The sequence below is a fragment of the Calypte anna genome, chromosome 3 (assembly GCF_003957555.1).
Source record: "Calypte anna isolate BGI_N300 chromosome 3, bCalAnn1_v1.p, whole genome shotgun sequence".
Taxonomy (NCBI): Eukaryota; Metazoa; Chordata; class Aves; order Apodiformes; family Trochilidae; genus Calypte; species Calypte anna.
In genome coordinates, this window is record NC_044246.1 from 62,411,991 (window position 1) to 62,432,808 (window position 20,818).

At 40.8% G+C, this 20,818-nt stretch overlaps 1 protein-coding gene across 1 annotated transcript in view; it reads right to left on the reverse strand.

The window, feature by feature from the left end:
* RSPO3 (R-spondin 3) overlaps window positions 1-20,818 on the reverse strand; it is a 61,669-nt gene that overhangs the window by 18,655 nt on the left and 22,196 nt on the right. The window contains exons 2-4 of the mRNA XM_008497319.2: window positions 7,841-8,032; window positions 6,199-6,345; window positions 3,564-3,761 (exon numbers count right to left, since the gene is read on the reverse strand). Of these exons, the coding sequence (XP_008495541.1) occupies window positions 3,564-3,761; window positions 6,199-6,345; window positions 7,841-8,032 (537 nt within the window). The remainder of the gene's footprint in view (window positions 1-3,563; window positions 3,762-6,198; window positions 6,346-7,840; window positions 8,033-20,818) is intronic.

Here is a 20,818-nt window from a genome sequence, read left to right on the forward strand (position 1 = left end):
GTCTCTTACTGATCTTAACATTTTCTCTGAAAGCATTCAAAAATTCTTGCTCTCTGGATGGGTTTAGTTGGGACTCAACAGAAAGTCATACAGTGAATGTTCTCTTCTTGATAAAATTACTCATGCATTGAAACATGCAATTCCTTCACCACAAATACTTTTTTATGCAATTCTGAGCTGGCCAATAAAAATCACTTTCTCACATTTGCAGACAGCAGTCTAAAGGGACCTGTGTTTGGCCAGAGCACATTTATTAAGACAAAGTAATAATACTGATGGATACTTTGCAGTTCTTGAAGAGGTCTGTAAGCTATGCTTTTCCAGTATATGTATTTGCAATTTCCTATTAGTAGACATGGCTACAGGAAACACACAACTCTCAGCATGTGTGAAAGGAAGGAGCCAAGAAGATGTTAAGTGTGGGAAGGTAAACCAGGGCACTGTGTTGGGGGAACAAAGCAGAAAGTGGGAGTGGAAGAAAAGAAAAAATTGGAACTTAAAACCAGGTAGTCATGCCAACTAAAAAGAACTCACCATCCTGAGATTAAAAGAGGAGAATTATGAAATAAATTACAGTGAGGTTTGGACAAGTCTGAATCATAAAAGGGGCCTGTATGTTAAACGCATGGGAATTACAGCGTCAGAACACAGTGAGATCACCTAATTGACTGCTAAAATGACTAAAAATAATCTTTTAAGCTAGTTGTGCTGTTAGTACCCTTATTCTTCCCATTTGTTCACATTCATTCTGAAAATACTAGCACCTTCTCCTTGTGAAACTTCATTTTACAGCCAGTGAGGGGAAAAAAAAGAGTTGCAATAGTTCTCAGCTTTACTGACACAGCAGCAGATGGAAACAAGCAAAAAAGCCCTCTTCATCCATTTTATCTTTCTTTGTGCAGCTGTTCCAGAAACATGTCCCTGCTGCTTTGTGATAGCAGTGACTTAACTGACTAACATCCTGTCTCTGACCTCAACGCCTTGAGCAAAGTCACTGAGGCATCTGTGACGAGCACACCCGTCATCATGTGGTCTTTGCCCTGACTCCCTTGGCTACAGACATGGCAATGGCAGAGGCTGAGCAAGGCACTCTCCATGGCTGCAGAGAAAAGATTAGCAGCATGTTGGGAACTGCTGGGTCTGCTGCCAGACTTCAGAAGCTGATGCTGTGAAAACTAAACTCCAAAGCATTGCCTGAGTGGCCACGGGGAGTCCCACGATGCAAAAGAGCATTTTCAATATTTCTTAACAGCAAATGCAAACATACATACTTTCTCTTCCTTTTCTTAAAGATTTTTTGTTGTTACGTCCTTCTGCACTCTCTGACTGGACACAGCCATAGAAACAGGGTATGGTTTGTCCTGCAATTATTCTGTTGCTCAAAAGGGAACAGTAGTTTCTCTCTGTGTAATAAGGGACAGTGGCAGTAGGGAGTATAAGTGACCTAGAGATGAAGTTGGAAAGCTCCATTTCCCCATGCCAGTAGGAACAGAAGGAAAACTTTCAGCTTGATTCAGTTACCTGGCTTGTCACCATAATCATTGCTTACACCTATTTTAATTGAATGTTTTATGTGTCATTTTCCTGATTTTTATTAACAATTATATTATCTAAAAAAAGTTAAATTCATCTCCCTGAGAAGGTGTATGAAATTGAATGGGACAGACTTTTGTGGATACTGAGGAATATGTGGTGGTGAATTTCAGAACACTAGAAAGAAAAGGGCTCTTAGATATAGACATACAAATCCCAAGGGCTTGGTAGAGCTGGAACATGGGTTCTGTCTGCCTGTATTTGAAGGAATTGTCTAGTGAGTGTAAAACAGGCTAGAATACAGTCTGTGACTTGCTCAAAAGGCAAAAATAACACACTTGTGTGCACATCGCAGAAAAAAAGAAAAGAAAAAGATTCATTATTATGCACAAATTCTTGTGGTACGCAGTATTTTTCAAGTATGGTTTGGCTCAGATCCCATAAAATAAGAATTGACAGTAATACATGAGTGGTTTCTTCTAAAGTACTTACTACACAGAAACAGCAGGCATTTCTCAAAGAGAAATGTTTTGTCCTATCTTAGATGGCCAAGTTGCCATAAATGAATAGACAAAATCATTATCACCTCAAAAAGGAGAACAGTTTCACAGTTCCAAAATTACAGTTCAGTCCTATATTTTCAGCTCTGGCAAAATTAGCTTTTGTAGAAAAACAGGACTCTTCACCCAGTTACAGAGGATTAATGGGAGAGTTTCAAGTTGTGCCACTTTGCAGAAGCAGAAGCCAGCATGGATGTTTTGGACATAGATTGTAAGCATGAGGTAATCTGTAAATAGCTTTCCAGGGCTTCTCCCCTGAGGCAGGCACACCTCTCTGCCTCCTCAAGGCATCTACTCTAAAAGTTCCCATAAATCAGAAGATCTAGACAGTTTTTGGGTGAGGAGGAGGCCTTGTAGCTATCTGGTTTATAAGATCCTCCTTCTACTGTTATTTCCCTTCTCATGAGTTATATCCATAAGTATATCCCTTGGAACAAACCAACCTTCAAAAAGATTACAAGCTTTGAACCCCTTTAGCCTTTTTATAAGCAATCTGCAGCAACCCTGGCAATATTTAACAATGAAACAGTTAAGTTACTACTTGGTACCAGCAGCTCATGCTTGCTCACAGGGGGCAGCTGGTCCACCTATTCCAATCATCCTCAAAAGGTGTGAAACCTTGCTTTTGAGTTGGGAGGAATGGGGGAAATAGAAGGGATGGGGAAATGGAAAGCACATCCATCAACACTCCTGTGCTAACCAAGGCAAACTGCACTGGGGGACATGGCAAGTCACTTCCCTGATGCAAGAAGGGGAAGGAAGGGAGCACTGGAAAAACAATCTCTACTGGGTGGAATTTGTACCAATTTGTATTTCACAGCCTTCTTAAGCATCTCCCATTCTTATGATGCAGGATGCCTTTCACTAGGTGCCTGGACAGAGAATAAGTCCAACAAGCTGGCTTGTGCAGAGGAGCAGTTCTGCTTATTGGGTGTTGTGGTCTTTCCCCCATTCCAGGACTTTGTGACCGAGATGCAGATGTCAGGATCAGGCTGTGTTGTTCAGCCAGAGCTAGTTGAAAGAGTTCAGGGTGGGAGGGAGGCCACAACACTGTGACTGCAAGAGTTATGGTCTTACCTGTAGGGCTGCATAGCTTTGGAGGAATCCCATTGCTGAAGCATGAAAACTGGCTGCCTGATACCCAACAAACAACTTCCACCATGGCATGTTTGCTGATGGATCTCTTTGTTCTGATCACCACACTCACCACTTATCTTGGCAGCTCTTTCAGCAGAACTGAGGGAGAAAGTGCCTTCCTATCCAGCCCACTCTGTCTTCTCTAGATCACACAAAGCACATTTTTTGAGCAGTGTTAGGACTTTATTTGCTCCAGGCAAGGACACAGTTCTCTCCAACCCAAAGAACAACATCGATGGGAGCTTTGGTGAAGCATGAGGCCTGGGAATTCATATGTGAGTTATTAAACAAGCACAATACCAATCTCATATTACGATGATGATAATATGGTACCTTTTCCTTCCTTCTGACATCTCTTTCTTTGTACAATACATTTTCTGCTCTCGCTTGTAGCTGGGCAAGGATTACCCCTTGCTGACGGATGCTGTACGATCTCTCTGACCCTTACTTCATTTCCTCTTTTGAAACCACATGTTTTTCCTTTCTTTGTGCAAGGGCTCCATGGACTCCACTCACTAGCTTCACAGTGCACTGCAATAAACATAGGACAAGCTGAGCCTGACCAATATATTTTTGTTTACACAATGCATATGGTACATTACTTTTATTCTGCATCAACCAAAAGGTGACAAAAATTAATGGAATTAATCAGGATCTGCAGCAATGAATTATTGAAATTGGACTGCTGAGGATATTCTACACAAAATAATGTCAAATAAATATGTCAGTTACTATTTTGCACTTGATGTCTAGCAAATCCAGTCCTTCAATGGGGCAACAACAACACAATTGGTCTCAATGAAATCAATTACTGGAACTTTTTCTGAGGTTGCTTTGGTTTTGTGGAGATATAAATCCTTGTGACTTTAGTGGATTAAACTTTGGTAATGCTTATGTGAAAGGAGAGTGAAGTTATTGGGTCAAGCTGCTGCAGCTGGTCTCAGAGGTATTGAATTTGGAAGTCAATAGAGGTATAAAGGACCAACTGATATCAAAAGGAGTTACATTAAGAATCAAGTATCTTTGATGATCTGCTGTTTGGTATTCAGCTTAGATAGTGGAAGCCATCATCTGCAGCATACACAAGCTGAAAGCAGGCAAAGCAGGGGGGAATCTGGGTCAGGAGGGTGCAAGCTTTTTGGAGAAGTGCGGGCTGCAGTTTCTAAACTACAGTGATGGGATCTGAATGCACATCCCATACTACTGGGAACTCAAAAGGTATGCAACTGGACATTTGTCTAAACAGTGTAAAAAAAATCAGGAATAACCTTGGAAGCTTAACATTGTGATCTTAATAAGTATCCTTCTCTAGTGCCATCTCCACAGTATACTTATCTTGCAAAAAAAAAAGTAATAATTTATATTTATTTTATGTTCACATGCTTGCTTAAAATTATAAATGACTGCTGAAGATGGAAAGAGCCCCATTCCCTCTATAAGGAGGAATTTATAAGTCAACCTTTTTACAGCTCTGGAATTTACTTCCAAATTTTTCAAAACCTAAAAATATAACTGGCCACAGGTAATCTCTGAGCCTTCTGCCAGTGAATTGTCACATGGTTCGTTTTGTTTTTCATATTGCACTGGAGCTCTCCTGTTAAAATAGTAGGTCTTCACGTGCACAAAAATGTTGTTTTTCCTCCTTAGCTTTAAATGACTTTTCCTAGTTGAGACTGACTCATTGTTAAAGCAGCTAAGTCTACAGCACTTGGAAACAGCCATCAAGGAACAAAACCGATCCCTTGAATTTTTTTCCAAGATGAAAGTCCTTGCTTAAAAAATAAACCAGTAAAAACCACCACTACCACCTGAACTAATACATATTTGAGAAGGAAAATGCCAAACAACTGTACATTATTGTTATTCCTGCATTACTTCCCCTCCAAAACACACCATGCCAGGGAGACCTATGTGCATGATATTGTGAGGCAGGAGATTTCCATCATGGGCAGAACGCACCTAAGTTCTCCCTGGCTTCTGGTAGCTGAAGAGGTTACCACTTCTAGAAGAGGTTTCCGCTTCTGCCGCAGTTTGCAGCCCTCAGCCACCACAATTTACAGCCCGTGGACTAAAATAAGCTGAACCTTGCTGCAGCTTCAGCACGCCAATGGCAAGGGATGTCAACTGCAGCAGCCCAGAGGCAAATATATCACTTGCTCTGCTTTCAGCTTGAGGGGTGGCAGAGGGATGGAGCAGACACTTAGGTGTGGTTACCTCCAAAATTGCCCCGGTGTGATTAATCGGAGCTTGTGAGTCAGAAGCTGGAGAGATACAAAAGCAGGTCTCTTCTCCACAGCCAGTGAGTCACAGGACCAGTGTCGCCAATCTCATTCCTTCATTGACACTGCCATCCATGCTTTTTGGTGTTTTAGTTTAATCCTGATTCTGTAGTCAGATCATTATGCACATATACCATCTGGGGGCTTGGGGTTTTTTTTGTTTGGTTGCCTTTTTTCCTTAATGTTTTAGTTTTCAGCCTTCACCTTTGAAAAGGTAAGCTTCAAAATGGCAATGCACACATGCTTTGAAGGCTCAGGTAGTACAAGGGAGGCAAAGCAAAGCAGTTAGTACTTCAATCTTTCCACTACATGTGGGGTCTGGCTCAGGATTTTTGAGCATTTGGTGTTAGCAGTGCTCCATAATACTGTAACAGAGCAAGTAAGAAACGAATGTCATTCTACCTCAGGACAGACTAAACAGGCCTTATTTCCTGAGGCAGAACTGCCCTTAGCATCAAGGCTAAGGGGTCCAACTTTGGGGGCACAACTGAGCTTGTGGTTCTTCTGAAACCGCAGACTGGGAACATGCTTTGAATTTGTAGTTCTGGGTAACACATCTTGTGATGCAGAACATTTCCATTTTAAGTTGCACTGCCCTGGTGGTATAACTGATTTTGCAATCCATGCCTTCCTTAAATCCCCCATCCCCTGTGAGGAGCCCAGGCAGGACAGGGGCGGCCCAAACTTACCAATGCTAGTGCACTCCATTGTGTGATTGTTAGCTTCCAGCCCATCAGGGCACTTTTCAAGGCACTTTCCACTGTATAAGTAAAACCCACTTTTACATTTTGTGCAGAAGTTTCTGGTGAAGCAGGTATCACAGTCAGCTTTACATTCTGAAAAGCAAACAGTAAACGATGTTGTTGCTCTTTGCCATGAAACACCGTGGGCTCTCTCACAAATACCAGAATCACACAATTCTAGCAGTGTTAAACAGTCTTCAAAGGATTCAGATTTTATTTAGATCTTCTTCATGGCCTGTACACACATTAAGGCCAGCCACAAGTGACCTTAGCGTGAGTAAGGATATACTAAGGATGGCCTGATTTTGAATGGTCTCACACTGCTTGTCTCCTTGCAGACCTATGCAAATGGAAGACAGAGCACAGCACGTCTGGGTAGCAATGTACGGCTTCTGCCCTACACTGACATGGCACAGGAACTAATTCACCCCATCGAGCACCAGTACTTGGCCAGCTCCACACTATCTATTTTCTTTCATCCACGGGGAATTAAAAATATGCCAGAATTTAGGTCTGCTTAAGACTGTTTTGCATCAACATATTTTCTTAAATGACTCCCTGATGTTCAACCAGGTGTCCTGTAGTGTTTAATATCTTCTGATTATGACTACCCAAATTGGCATTAGTAGCACATTTCCCAGTTCTCAGATATTTTTAAAAGAAATACATAAAAACTCGTGTATGGCACGGCTGATACCTGATACGCAAGGCCACACACTGCTAAAAAGTGACAAAATACTTTACAGTGTCAAATTACTCTGTAAGGCTTTACTCGGGGGGTCTGTTCATTAAATAACTTTTATTACCAGGTAAAAACTGGGAGAGTTGCTTGGCCGTCGCTCTTATGTTTTTATATCACCTGTGGGATTAAAAACAGTGAATTCAACAACAAAAAAAGAGGATTGGGGAGGACATTGTGATCTTTTCCAGTTCATTTATGGTTCAAAATACATAGTGAGGTCAAAATGTTGCCTGAGCAGTAAAGAATAGTTATGTTCTCCTTCTCCCATCCTGGAGGCAACAAGAACTGGTAAATTCCCCCGAATCAAGCCAAACCTCACCAGATGGAACCTGTCCAGCTGTGTTTAGAGGACTACACTGAACATGAGACAAGCTAGAAAGAGACCAGGGCAAGCCACATCTCCCAAGAATGCCACCTGCCATCTTCTCTCCTTGTTGTGGGCATCAGGTGAGTATAGTCAGTGGATTACATGTCTCCAGCCACTGAGATGCAGTGTCCCTTAGCCCCCTCTCTTCGGAACCACCACCTCACCTTTTAGCTTCTGAAGGGCAGTTCCAGACACCCACAAGCATGTCCCTTTTGCAAGGGGGTGTGGAGGAGAAGACCATCACCTGGGTCCTAAGCAGGTCATTCAAGCAGAGCTGGGATCTTTGAGCTTTAGGCTATTTTGTGATTTTTCACCATAACTTCTTGCTCTGGTTAACATTTAGTGCACTACTATAAAAGAACTGAACAGATAAAGACACAGCCTGTCCACCTGCTTCTCTGTGGCTTGATTCCTAAGGGCACACACAATTCAAGTGAGAACAAACAAATCCATACCCTTCCCCTTTACCCAGCACTTACTTGCACATTTATTAATGTCGGGATACCGTGTCCCATAGTATCCGCTTGGACACGAGGAGAGACATACTCCAATCTGTTTCATGCCAATCCTCTCCAGAACAAAAAAGAGCCTGGGCTTACATGACAGGCATCCGTTGTAGTCAGAACATGTAGCACACCCTCCTTGGCAACCCTGGCTCACATTAGGATGCACTGAGAAGGAAAGCATTAAAAAGAAGAAAAAAAGAAAGTGAAAGAACAAGTTATTAGCCAAGACCATGAAATAATGGTTCCTCTGTACCTGCAGTGTGTACCATCCATCTCTCTGACAGCTCTTAAAGGTTGCTTAATTTTTTCTTGTATCTCTTATGACACATCTCATTTCAGTGATTATTTCATCTCCATAAAAATTAGAAGCTCAGCTGATGCGCTCCTATCTTGCAGAAATAGCTAGCAGCAAATTATATTTGAAATAGATTTTATGAAACTGCAGCATCCTGAGAACAGTTATTTTTCTTTTAGTTATTTTCAATAGTTTTTCTCCCTTGTATGTACTTGGCTCAGATAAATACATGTTCACTTATTGGTGCTTTTCCTAGTTGGATGATTAAAAATTAACCTAGTGTATAATTTCCTTCATTGACTAAGTGCCGTTTGATTGAGTTCTGCTGTGCAGGAATATGCCCTTGTATGTTCTGATGCTAATTTGCCTTAATAAAGAGACATGGGAGAGCCATCTTTCTCACCCTCCTTCCTTCCCTGGAATGTTCTCTCTGGCATGTTTTTAATCTCTAACAATTACAACCTGATGTTCAGATTTAACTGTGGCATTTACCCCGCTCCACTCCCAGCATGGAGCATAGGTGGGATTATATTTGCCTTTCAAATAAATTGTTCTAATTCTTCAGACAAGGCAGGGAGAACTTATTATACTGCTGGAGATTATTCAGTTTTTCTTTAGGAGCTTGGGGGTAGCTGACAAAAGGATGCTGTTCCAGACTATATTTTTAGTAGCAGAGATTAATCAATGTTTTACTTCTCATTGGTAAAAGGAGATTCACATCTTCCTATACTTTAGAATTTATTACTTACTTTTAATTCCTTCTTGACTGCATTCTTAAATAGGGGTTGGATCTGAAAAATAAGCATCAAATAGCTCCAGACCCTGTGTTCCTTCTTTTTTGTCCATGCCTTGTATAAAAAACCCCAAGCATTTGTCTAAGTTTTAGCTTTCATCTCTCAATCTGATACATCTGGTTATATTTCATGTGTGATAGAAATCCAGTCCTCATTTACATTTGTAAATCCTATTTGTAAATACTATTGGCTTCCTGTTCTGCTTCTCCTCAGGCCAGTGATAATTTTCTAACTATGCACATGCTATACTTTGGTATATATATACTTTGGTATATATATATATATATTTTGGTACTTTATTTTAGTGTTTTCATTTTTTTTCTGTGCAGAAACTTTGATATGTGTATATATATATACAAACACACACATATATATATCAATAGCTTGCATACACAATGAACTTGCTTGTGAATCCATGGCTTACATGTTGAAAGCCACCAATACATGATGGAAGGGAAGTTCAGAAATACCTCTGTGCTTTGTTCACATACAGTTTTGACAGAAAATACATGACCTGTGAATGGGAAAAATACTCCCCTATGATCTGAAGTTTTTATGACCAGTCTCACAATCTGAGAAACCTCAAAGGGAATTGAAGCTAACTTCTCCTATTTCATTAATACAATGAATGAAGGGTTATTTCTCTTAGGAGAGCTGAATGTGTAGGAGAAGAGTGAAAAAATATGAAAATATAACAACCCAGTTCTCTGTGCTCCCCAAGATGCTCTCTTTTGTAAAACAACCTGAAGGAAAATGCTTTTACCTGGACACACCCCTATATTATTAGAATAGACTTCATTCTGTGTAGTGAGAAGCTGCAGTCCCAATTTAGTTATCAGGCTCACCTTTCACTAGATTCAAAATACTGCATAATCAATAAATATAGCGTTTTTTTCCTATGGGGATTCCACAGATACAGAGTATATTGATTTTGAAATTAAGAGTCTGAAAAATTTGCTTTCTTTTGAAAGCTAGGCAGATGAAAATGTCCTTGTCTCTCTCTAGCCCATGCCTTGTGGCTTTTGTATGAAGTTACGTTCAAAGGTAGACACAGTAACGTGATCGAAGAAGCTGACATTATTTAAGAAGTATTCATTACTTTCTTTCACTAAGTCTGACAGAAGGAAGAAAAAGGAGCTGAAGTACAAAATATTTATCATCAAAGCTGCTATATAAAATATAGATGATCACTTTTGACAGGAAACATATTATGTGTGAGCACCTGTGGCACATCATTGTGAATAGATCCTCTTGACAGACAAACCATTATGTTCAACTGCTCCGGGGTCAAGGTCTGTGTGTGAACCCTTGAGACAGGCCATACTTTATTGCCAAAAGATGATAATTTTCTATTGCTAAGATCCATTACATAGCCAATTCCCACCTTCCCTTTAATTTTAGAAGTATTAAGCATAAAATAAAGCGCATTCGTAGCCATTTTCACAATATCTGCCTCCTTTCATGCATCCCAGATACATCTCATACAACGAACATGGAAAAAAACCCAAAGCCTGTAGTTCCAAGTGGAGAAAAAATTAAAATACGTAAGACTAGCTCCATTTAAAGGTTGATTTTATGGCATATTATAACTCAATGTGTGCAGCAAAACAAGCTCCTGTTCTTGGAAATACACAGAGCAGAAGCCTCATTGAAAAGTCAGAATTGACTTTTAAATGAAGAAAGTTTTTATCTTAAAAGCTATTGAAGGGATCATCTTTTGATTGTCTTCTGTTATGCCTGACATTTCTTTGAACCCTGTATCTGTGCAATGAGACTGCCTCTCATTATGGTTGTTCTGAATGCTGGTGTAGGCTCTTATTCTGACTCAGGCATGACACAAAGCCAGGACAGCCAAGAGCTCCAGAAATTGTTTCTGTTTAAAAGCACAGCACTAGTCTTTGTTATTGGACCTGGAAGAAAATAAATGATGAAGGAGAAATATTTGTGTCCAGAAAATGAGATAGCATGCTTGAAATAAGGTATCTTCAAGCTCCAGCTGAAGATCTTATTGCCTCTCAGCCTTCTCCTTCTCTGATTCAGATCCAGGCACTTGCCTGAACCCTGTGATATAGGGGCTGGTCCTAACGAGGCCATTTGGGGTCAAAACGATTCCAGAACAAAATGAGAAAACTCAGGCTCTGAAACATCTTTCTGACACAGAGAGGGAATTTCTCACTGCTGTCTACAGAACTCGTCCTTACTGTTCCTTCGTCATTGCTGCAAGATGTCAATGCCTGCAGGTCTCGAGCACTTCCACAACTGCCCACTGTAACCTTGAGGAAGCAACCAGAAGTTTTACCCACTTTTTTCCCCATATCAGACACTGAGCAAAGAGTTTAAGACTTGCTACAATAAACTGGGAACATAAACTCCATGTGAAACTCCAGACACAATACACTTGGTCTTTGTGCAAGCTGCTCCACTATAGAGACAAATGAAATGAAATATGAAAAATAGTTCACAACCCTCAAAACTGACTTTGATGAGGATGAAGTACGCCATGCATGCGCTGTTCTTCCCCATCTCTTAAACTAGTTTCCACCATGCCTTCTGACTTGTCAGGTAAAAAGTATGTATGTGCAGGCTCATGAATAGCATTAAGTCCAGAATCTATCCCTCCATTTTTCTTTTTATAAAATCTAAACACTGGAGATCAGAGAAGACACCAAATTAATCTTGAACTGTTCTCTTCTTCTGACTAACTTTAAGCCCTGCTTGGCTCGGAGGCCTTTTTTTTTTGTACAAGCTCTTTGTCCAGATATTAGTTTTAAGCCTCATTAGTAAATGAAATCACAAGATTTTCCTTTCTTAGAATATTTTCCTAAGTGCTGCTCTGGAAACAATGAGTTGCGATCTCTCTGTTAAAAACAGAAAGTTAAGAACAAAGAGCTGAATTTGAATCTGAACTTTCAAAGATGAAATGATAGGAGATTTTGGTGGCATGCAGGAAATAAATTCTAAAATTTTTTAATTAAATTTTTCTATAAGTTTTACATTATATATAGCTTAAATTTATGGGATCCAAAAAAGAAAATGAGAAAATACAAGAGAAATCCAGGTGGGTACATGTTCTGATGGCCAGGGGAAAAGTTTGGGGTAGAAGAAAACTCGCTGCTGCTGCTGCTGCGGTGCACCAATCTTCAACTACAAGATGTCCACCTAGAGGCTTGCCCTTGAAATGGATGTGCTAGACAAATGAGACAAAAGAAATCAATCCCTGCTAGAGAGCTGCTGTTGCTCCTGGTTTCTTGAGCTTGCGTGTTCTCACAGGAAATATTTCCACAGCAGAGCTGCTCTGGAATTCGTCCTCCTCTGTTGGGCTGACCCTCACCATGACACCCAGGCCCTGCATTGCCTTTACCCACCACGTGGCACCCACGCAGGCACTAACTCTTGTGGTGGGAGGGATTTGGGATGGAATACCCCATGGGTTCTTGTGTTGCTTGATTGCTCCATGAGTTCACTGGTGTTCATTACTCTCTCTCTCGCCTGGTGCGAAGCAGCTGCCTGTGGCAGTGGCCTGAAAACAATACTTCATGTAGAGCAGAGCTTCTCCTAATCATGTGGACCGGCCTTTAGGCAAACGCAAGCAGCATTTGGCACTGAGCTCTTCTAATGAGAAAACCATTAAGGAATTCAGTTTGCAAACCACAGAGTGTTTCCTCAGACTCTTTCTTGGACAGCATTTCTCTGTGTGGAAATGCGTTTGAAGTGGAATGGACAATGGTGGGGCAAAAACACTGAACCAGTGTGTAGACAACACGCAGTGCAGAGCAAAGAGAAAGCCCAGGAGTGGTGGGACAGCACTGGGAGAGCAAGTACACATGGGTTTGATGAGTTTGTATTCCCAAATAAATTGCCAGCCTGGGGCAAGGTGAAACGTGAGCTCAGTTTTGCAGACTAAGCTCTGCTTGATCACTTGGCCTTAAATCACTCACAGGGAGGCAAGGGACATGATCTGTTGTGATGGATCAGCAGCTGGGCTCTGCAGGGAAGATAGACCCATACGTGGCAATCACCACATTGGATTTCCCTTAAGTTTTCTGGGAAGCAACTGCACCGATGGTGATAGTTGAGGAATGTGGACGCTCTGTCCAGCCTCCCCTAGACAAAAGGAGCAAAGCAGAAAAATCCATCTAAGAGTCATCTGTTAAAGGCTTAACTTCTGTTTCTCTTTGTGATCAGTGCTTTGTAAATATTGTAAGTTGTCTTACAAAATCTGGAGGTAACTCCTCCAGATATTTGCTTGACTTAATTTTACTTCAGAGCATTGCTGCCTTCTATGGTACAAAGCAGAAGAAGAAGATCCTCAAGTGTCCTCCTGTGTTTTGAAGGAAAAAGTTCCCATAAGAATGAAAAAAAAAATATTCCTCAAACATCTGCCTGGCTTGACAGAGTATGTTCCTCCTCAAGAGGCTCTTCCCATCTGAGGGAAAAGAAACCAACTTAAAAAAAAAAAAAAAAAAGGCAAGTGTCAACAGTTCTAAAGAGCAACAGAAACATGAGTATGGGATGGTCCCACAGTCTCAGGGAGTATCCTTAACTGTTTTGTAGTGGTGTCTATAAGCAAGGAGGCCCTCAGCTCAAATGTCCAAGATCTCACTGGGGAATGCCTCATCACTATTAAACATATGTCTGGCAAAGTGATCCTGAAAATTAAGTGTACTGACTGCCAGAACACATTTCCCTGAATTTGGTTAGAACGAGCATCAACAGGCTGAAAATTCACACCAGGAGTGCAGAGTTTTATGCAGACTCCTAACATCTTCAGCACAACAGAAATCAGCCACAGTAACCACAAATGGCTCTTTCTCATTCCAGAGAGTTTTGTAAATAAACTGAAAAATTCTTTTCACAGAGAGACAAGGGAAATTGGCTTTTTTTTTTTTTTTTTTTTTTTTTTTTCCCCCCACATACAATGGAGCAGTTACTAAAATTTAGGGTTCCAGGAAGTTTAACCAGGATAGGAGCTGAAGACGATCCCTGAGGCAAGGTGGCTTAAACACCCTGCTAGTGATGGTAAAGGTGGGACATGCAATATCTTCTCACATGAAGTTCTAAATCCTATAAGAAAGCACAGGTCTTATTTTTAGAGTCAGCTGTATCTGTTTCCAAATACCCAGAGGTCAAGACTGTACATTATGAATCTTTTCTAAAAATGGAAATCTTAATTACATTATCTCCTCCTTACTGTCTAGATAAGAAGCCCTGCTATAGAAGGGAAAGTATGAAATCTATAACGAATAGGAACCTAGTAGTTGTATAACCTAATACTTGTATAGCCAATGTGTCATGATACTAGTCAGACTCAGGTACTTTCAAATAAACCATCTGTGTGTCAGTTTTGGAAATAAGTTCTATTTGATGCACATATGCTAAGACAGTATTTTAATACTCTAATCCTGCAACATGCCATCATGAAGACATCCAGTTGCCTTAACTTTTTTAAAGTTGTCAACACCAGTGTTACTCCCAGGACTCCCTGGTCTCTTCCTTGAAAGAGAAACATACCTCTAGCAAGTAAAAAAAGCCCAGCTCTTTATTGCACATGCTCATTCTTTGAAATATGCAGTCTACTTGATTTTCTGACTGATGCTAGCATTCCTTCTATTGCTAATGTGCTTCTAAAAAAGCTCCTTGGTGCTCAGGTTGTCCTGGGTGGCAGCTGAGCCTGTCCCCCTAACCCTGTTTGCTTCTCTTGTACATTCCTTTAATGTACTGGGGACTTTGATTGTTGTGTATCACACGGATGCTCACGGACTTCCACGCTGTATAAGGATCACTCAGCTCATACTGTCGACATTACACAACTACAGTAGCATTTGCAAGTTTCTCATTTCCCACAGGGTCTTTTGAGACCAGGGTTTTTCTCTCAAAGTTTTGTTTCAGAAACCACAGAAAGAACAGCAGGATGTAACAGATTTTACTTTCCATGCTGGGGACTAGGGAGAAGGGTTTAAACAGCAAAAGCCTGTAATCCCATGTCGAAACTGTGATTTTCTGCTACCATGTTTACAGCGTTAAAAAATTAATAAGCCAGACAGCAAGCCAGCCCACTGCCTTGGCGTTGCTCAGATGTGCCTTTGGTCAATTACTTAATATCCTCTCAATTTTGTAAGGGGAACTGATCAGAAGTTTGTACTGAATGAAATATTTTTTTCTGTGTAATGATTAAATTCATACCATACTGAAGCTAAAAAAAAGCTCTCAAGTATGTTGTTTGCAGTAGAACTGTTCAGGACTGATGCTTGAAAGCACTGAAGTGGAACCTGTCTCTTTAAATTAAAAAGTCTCACGTCAAGACTTGAATGCAGATTACAGATGCTAAGGAGTATCACAGTGGTGGAAGGCCTTTGAAAATTGTTTTCTTTAATTTGTAACAAGGGGAAACTGTGATCTCACATGTTCGTAAAGGAAAAAGAGTAAATTCTCCAGACTGATGGGACCATCCATCTGTCCGTGACAGAAAATACTGGCCAAAATTCCAGGCTTAAACTACTGATTAAAATACTATCTCTAGTGACTGCTTTTCTGGTGCAGTGCTGTGTAGCAATGCATGTGCTATCAACACTCAGCAAATGATGACCCAACCATTTTCACCTTTCCCTCACACCACTGGGATCCATGCCAATCTGAAAGAAGGAGAACTCAGAGCTTTTTGAGTGCAAAGCATGAAGAGTATATATGAAACTGAATTGAAATCTGATGGAAAACAGACAAGAGACTTCATCAGCAGTCAGCTTGAACTCAATGACAGAAGTCTTGTCCCACCAAAGCCAAAGGCAAAAATCCTGTGAAGAGATGGAGGTGAAGATTTTACTAATCAGTTAATCAACATTAGGGTAATCAGTGGTTTGGAGCACAGTTACCTGATTTTTTAGAGGGCAGTGTGATTGGATGGCCTGTTTGGATTGGGATTAAATAATATGTCTAGTGAGATTTAAGTAGGTGCCTCGTTCCTGAGAAGCTGGCTCAGTTCAACAGCTCCATGTGCCTGGCTCTTCTTGTGCAGTAACTATGAATGGCACGTAGTTAGGGCTTGTTTCATCACCCCTTCTGCGTGCTGCCCTCCCTTTGAAGTCTGAGTCTTCCCCTCCCAAATGGCTTTTCTGCCTCACACACTGACCCACATGAAAGAAATTTAGTGCTCACACCAAGCATCATTCACTTCCCCCAAACCTTAGTACATCTAACATCACTGCAGTGATGCACAGCAGGCAATTTACAGTGGAGTTAAAGCCATGCTAGGAAGTATTTGAGCTGAGTCACTAGGGTGCTGGTGTTGAAATCAAGGCTATTGGCCATTTTGTGCTGACGTTCAATTTTGATGTGGTGGTGTGCCACCACTGATCCAAGGGTTTTCATGCCAGTCAGCTCAGTTGATTGCAAGAGAAAATGAATTAAAACTTAGCAATTTTGTTGTTGGATTTTTTTTTTTTAACAAATGTACTATCTGTTAAAAGTATGCTTTTATCCAAAAACAAGTTAATAGTATAATGCTGACACATAAGACTTTCCAGACAGGTGAATTAATTGAATAAAGCTTATACACAGGCTGTATTTGAAAATAAAAACTGCAGACTGCACGGGCATGTTAGTGACTGTTGTTGCCAGTGGTTGCACAGGCCAGACAAGCTCTGGGCAGGCACACAGGTAAATGTCAGGCAGCATCATTATGACCTCAGTAAACCATTCAATCACAGCTTTCCCTCTAAACCCCAATTGGCCTGCAGCACCATGTTGGGTGCATTTGTGGTACAAGAAGGTCTGAGCAGGGGCCAAAACTCCCTGTTGCACCCATGTTGTCCCATTCACTGTAGAAGACCCCTTCCATGGTGGCTGGGTCAGTGTAGGATGAAACCAGGTGCCCAGTGCCACCTTCATCCATGCTCCTCTCACAAAGAGGAGCTCCATGGCCACCACCTCCCTTGCAACCCAAGGCTGAAAGTTGCCAGATTGTTCCAGCCTCTTGAGAATACTCTGGAGAGGATGTGCAGCAAGTGAAAAATCAGTTTAGCTGTTTAAAGGGATGTCTGCTCTTGAGGGTCACACCTACAGGGGATGATGGGAATGGTATTTCACAAGGATTTTCAAAAGTGGGATTCATGCAAAATTTCCAGAAACTGCCAGAATTATGAAATACACCACAACATATTAAAAGGTGATCTGTTTCCCTGTGTTGGAAATATTTAGTTTAACCGTTTAGAACATTCATATGACAGAAAATAACACAAAATTAAGCACTCCAGATCAAAAAAATACTTCAGATTGAAATCTCAGAAAAATCAGCCCCAGAAGATGAAGAGGACTTTTTTAGTATTCCATAAAATGCTTCTTTTTTATTCTGCAACAAAAATCAGTCAAAGGTTTTCTAAAATAATTCCATTTTTAACCAGAGTGACATATTCTAATGGAATTTTGTTCAGTCAATAATTTTCTAAGTGGCTTTCATTTGAAATAATAATAGTAAAAATCCAAAGATGGTAAGGAACAGTAAGATATAACTTTAATTTAAATGAAAAAAGACATTCTAAATTTAAAAAAATAAAGTGAGGCCACCTATTGACAATACTGGGTAAAGAAAAAAAACCCCACCAAAGATACATATTTATATATAAACCAAATAATTAAATATCTATGAAATTTAAAGTTTGTGTTATGTTATTAAATATTTTCACATAATCACAGAATTGTAGGGGTTGGAAGGGAGATCATCTAGTCCATCCCCCCTGCCAAAGCAGGATCCCTAGAGCAGATTACGCAGAAACACATTGGGGTGGGTTTTGAATGTCTCCAGGGATGAAGTCTCCACAACCTCTTTGGGCAATTTGTTCCAGTGGTCTTTTACCCTTAGAGTAAAGAAGCATTTTCTCATATTCAGGCTAAATCTCTGTGCCAGTCTGAGACCATTACCTCTTGATCTGTCACTGGACACTGCAGAGAATAGGCTGGGCCCATCTTCCTGACACCTGCCCCTTAGATCTTTATAAACATTAATGAGATCCCCCCTCAACATCCTCTTCTCTCAGGCTAAATAGCCTGAGCTTTCCGTCTTTCCTCAGAGGGTAGATGCTGCAGTCCCTTAATCATCTTAGTGCCCCTGTGCTGGACTTTCTCCAGTAGTTCCTTGTCCCTCTGGAACTGAGGAGCCCAGGACTGCACACATTACTCCAGGTGGGGCCTCACCAGGGCAGAGTAGAGGGGGAGGGATAATTCCCTCAGCCTGCTGGCCACGCTCTTCTTGATGCCCCTCAGATGGCATTGGCCCTTTTGGCCACAAGAGCACATTGCTGCCTAATGGTGAGCCTGTTGTACCTCATGACTCCCTGCTTTTTTTCCCCAAAGCTGCTTTCCAGCTGGTCAACCACTGGTCAGTACTAATGCATGAGGTTGTTCTTCCCCAGATGGAGCACTCTACCACACTGAACTTCATAAGGTTTCTTGTTGCCCAGCTCTCCAATCTGTCCAGGTCCCACTGATTGGCAGCACAGCCTTCTGGCCTGTCAGCCACCCCCTCCCAGTTTTTCATCATCAATTAATTTTCAAATGGTACACTCTATCCCTTTATTCAGGTTATTGATGAATATATTTAACAAGACTGGACCCAGTATTGACCCCTGAGGGACACCACTCATCGCAGGCCTCCAGCTGGATATAGCCCCACTGACCAAAACTCTCGGGGCTCTGTCCTTCAGCCAGTTCCTAATCCATCTCAATGCCAATCATCCAATCCACACTTCTCAAGTCTGGCTGTGAGGATGCCATAGAAGACAATGTCAAAAACCTTGCTGGGTAAAAGTAGACCACATCAGCTGCCCTCCCCTCATCTATCCTTCTAGTTATGTCATCATAAAAGGCTATCAGATTGCTCAAGCATGGTTTCCCCTTGGTTAATCCATACTAACTACTCCTGATAACCATTCTGTCCTCAATGTGTTTTGAATATTTTATAGAAAGAACAATAAAGTCAAGGATTTTGAAGCCACTTTAATGGTTTTCTACAATAGCAAGGAAAAAATGGGAAAAAAAAAAAGCCTTAAGGGTCTTTAAACCAGTTTAACCTAAACTGGAGCCAAAAACAGTTGGAAAGTTTAATGGTTAATCAATGAATTATAATTTTTGGAATTACTGATTTTTATTTGTCTGATATATTATTTAATATTCCTGATGGCTATTAAATGTGATATCTGACACTTTTATTTTATGAAAATATACTTTTGCTAAAGTATTTCAACGATAACAATGGTAGGAGTCACATAATTTAGACTGAATCACAGCAGCATCCTGAGGGCACATGTTTAACCTTGCACTCCATGTGCAACTACAAGTTTGTGAGACACCTCTTCCTTCCCAACCTGCTGCACAATGACATAGTCCATTTGCTGCTTTGTTATCTGAGAGAGCTGCTTTTCCAGGTGCCAGATGTCTTAGTAAGCTTGCAAAATATCCTTGGCACTTTGCAACAGTGATCCATTGAAGAATATGTTTCTAATAACTGCAGTAATGAGGAAGAGAAGACTATTCAGTTCTGTTTTGTCACAGAATGAAATAATTAAGTTAAGCTGATGCAGAAAAAATGATAGCACTATAACTCGTTACTGCAAATAGAAGTGTCTAATATAAGTTATACCAACAATTAGTTAGGCTTCAGTGAAAAACAAACATCCCCTAGATATTAAAAAAGCATTAAATCACAGCAGTTATTTTTAAGACATCCAATATGATGAATATTTGGCAGCTCGAGTGGTGGCTAGTGGCTTGCGGCACCACGTTGGGCTGCCATGAGACAGGGCTCAGATGCGAGATGACCGCAACAACACCACTCCAAGTGCTGGGCTGCTGCAGCAAAAATTGTCATTAAAAAAATGACACTGGCAGATGCCAAAAAATCAAGAAGTGAAAGATTGAGCTGTGCCCTAGTATGAACGCCTCCTTCTTAACTGACTCCTTGACCTCCTGGGGTTGCATGAAGCAAGTCAAGCAATGGTAACAGCTGTCCACAAGTACATGCCCCCTGGTGACAACAAGAAAAATTGTACAAATAGGGAATTCTGTCCCGGGGTAGAGCAATGGACCCAGTTATCAACCTGTGATATGTAGACCACCAGATGCCTGCATAATGTTAGAAATAGGCAAAAATTGTAATGGCATCTGTAATGGTAATGTTCCCCATCCCCAAAGCAAACATACACACAGTCTGGTACAGATTTAAAAAAAAAAACAACCAACCAACCAAACAAAAAAACCGCAAAAACCAAAAGAGCGTACAAGAAAATAGAAGGAATAGGTGAACTTTCAACATCTAGTAACTTTGTCTTTCCTTGATTTTAAATCCTCCTTGCAGCACAACTGAGTTATGTGTTTTTGGAGAAATTGAAGAGTTCTTGGTTGGTGAAGTTGCCTGCTTATGGTGCCCTTCTAACATCGGAAAGTTAAAAGGGTTAGCACCCACATTTTCATACCCAGAGCCTCCAGTGGGACAACTACACCCCTGCTTCATTTCTACATACATAACCTGATTTTGAGAGTGCCTGTGGAAGATACAGATGGTCAGAGATCTGAAAATGTAGCTATTTATTTAGGGGTCAAATCAAAACATTGCTGCTTCACTTCCAGAGCTAAACTTAAAGGTTTTGGCCTTGTCATCTTTGGACTTCAATTTCTTCATTTGCAAAGGTGAAACGATACTTATCTCCTAGGAGCACTGAGGTGTTTAATTCACGGATGTTTACAATATGTCCTCAGCTTTGGCTGAAATTCCTGGCTTCTTTGCACATGCAAGCCTTCATATGCGGTTCTGTTCCTGGCAGTGCATTAAACTTTGCGTGATACAGGATTCTCTCACATACATCAAATTGTTAT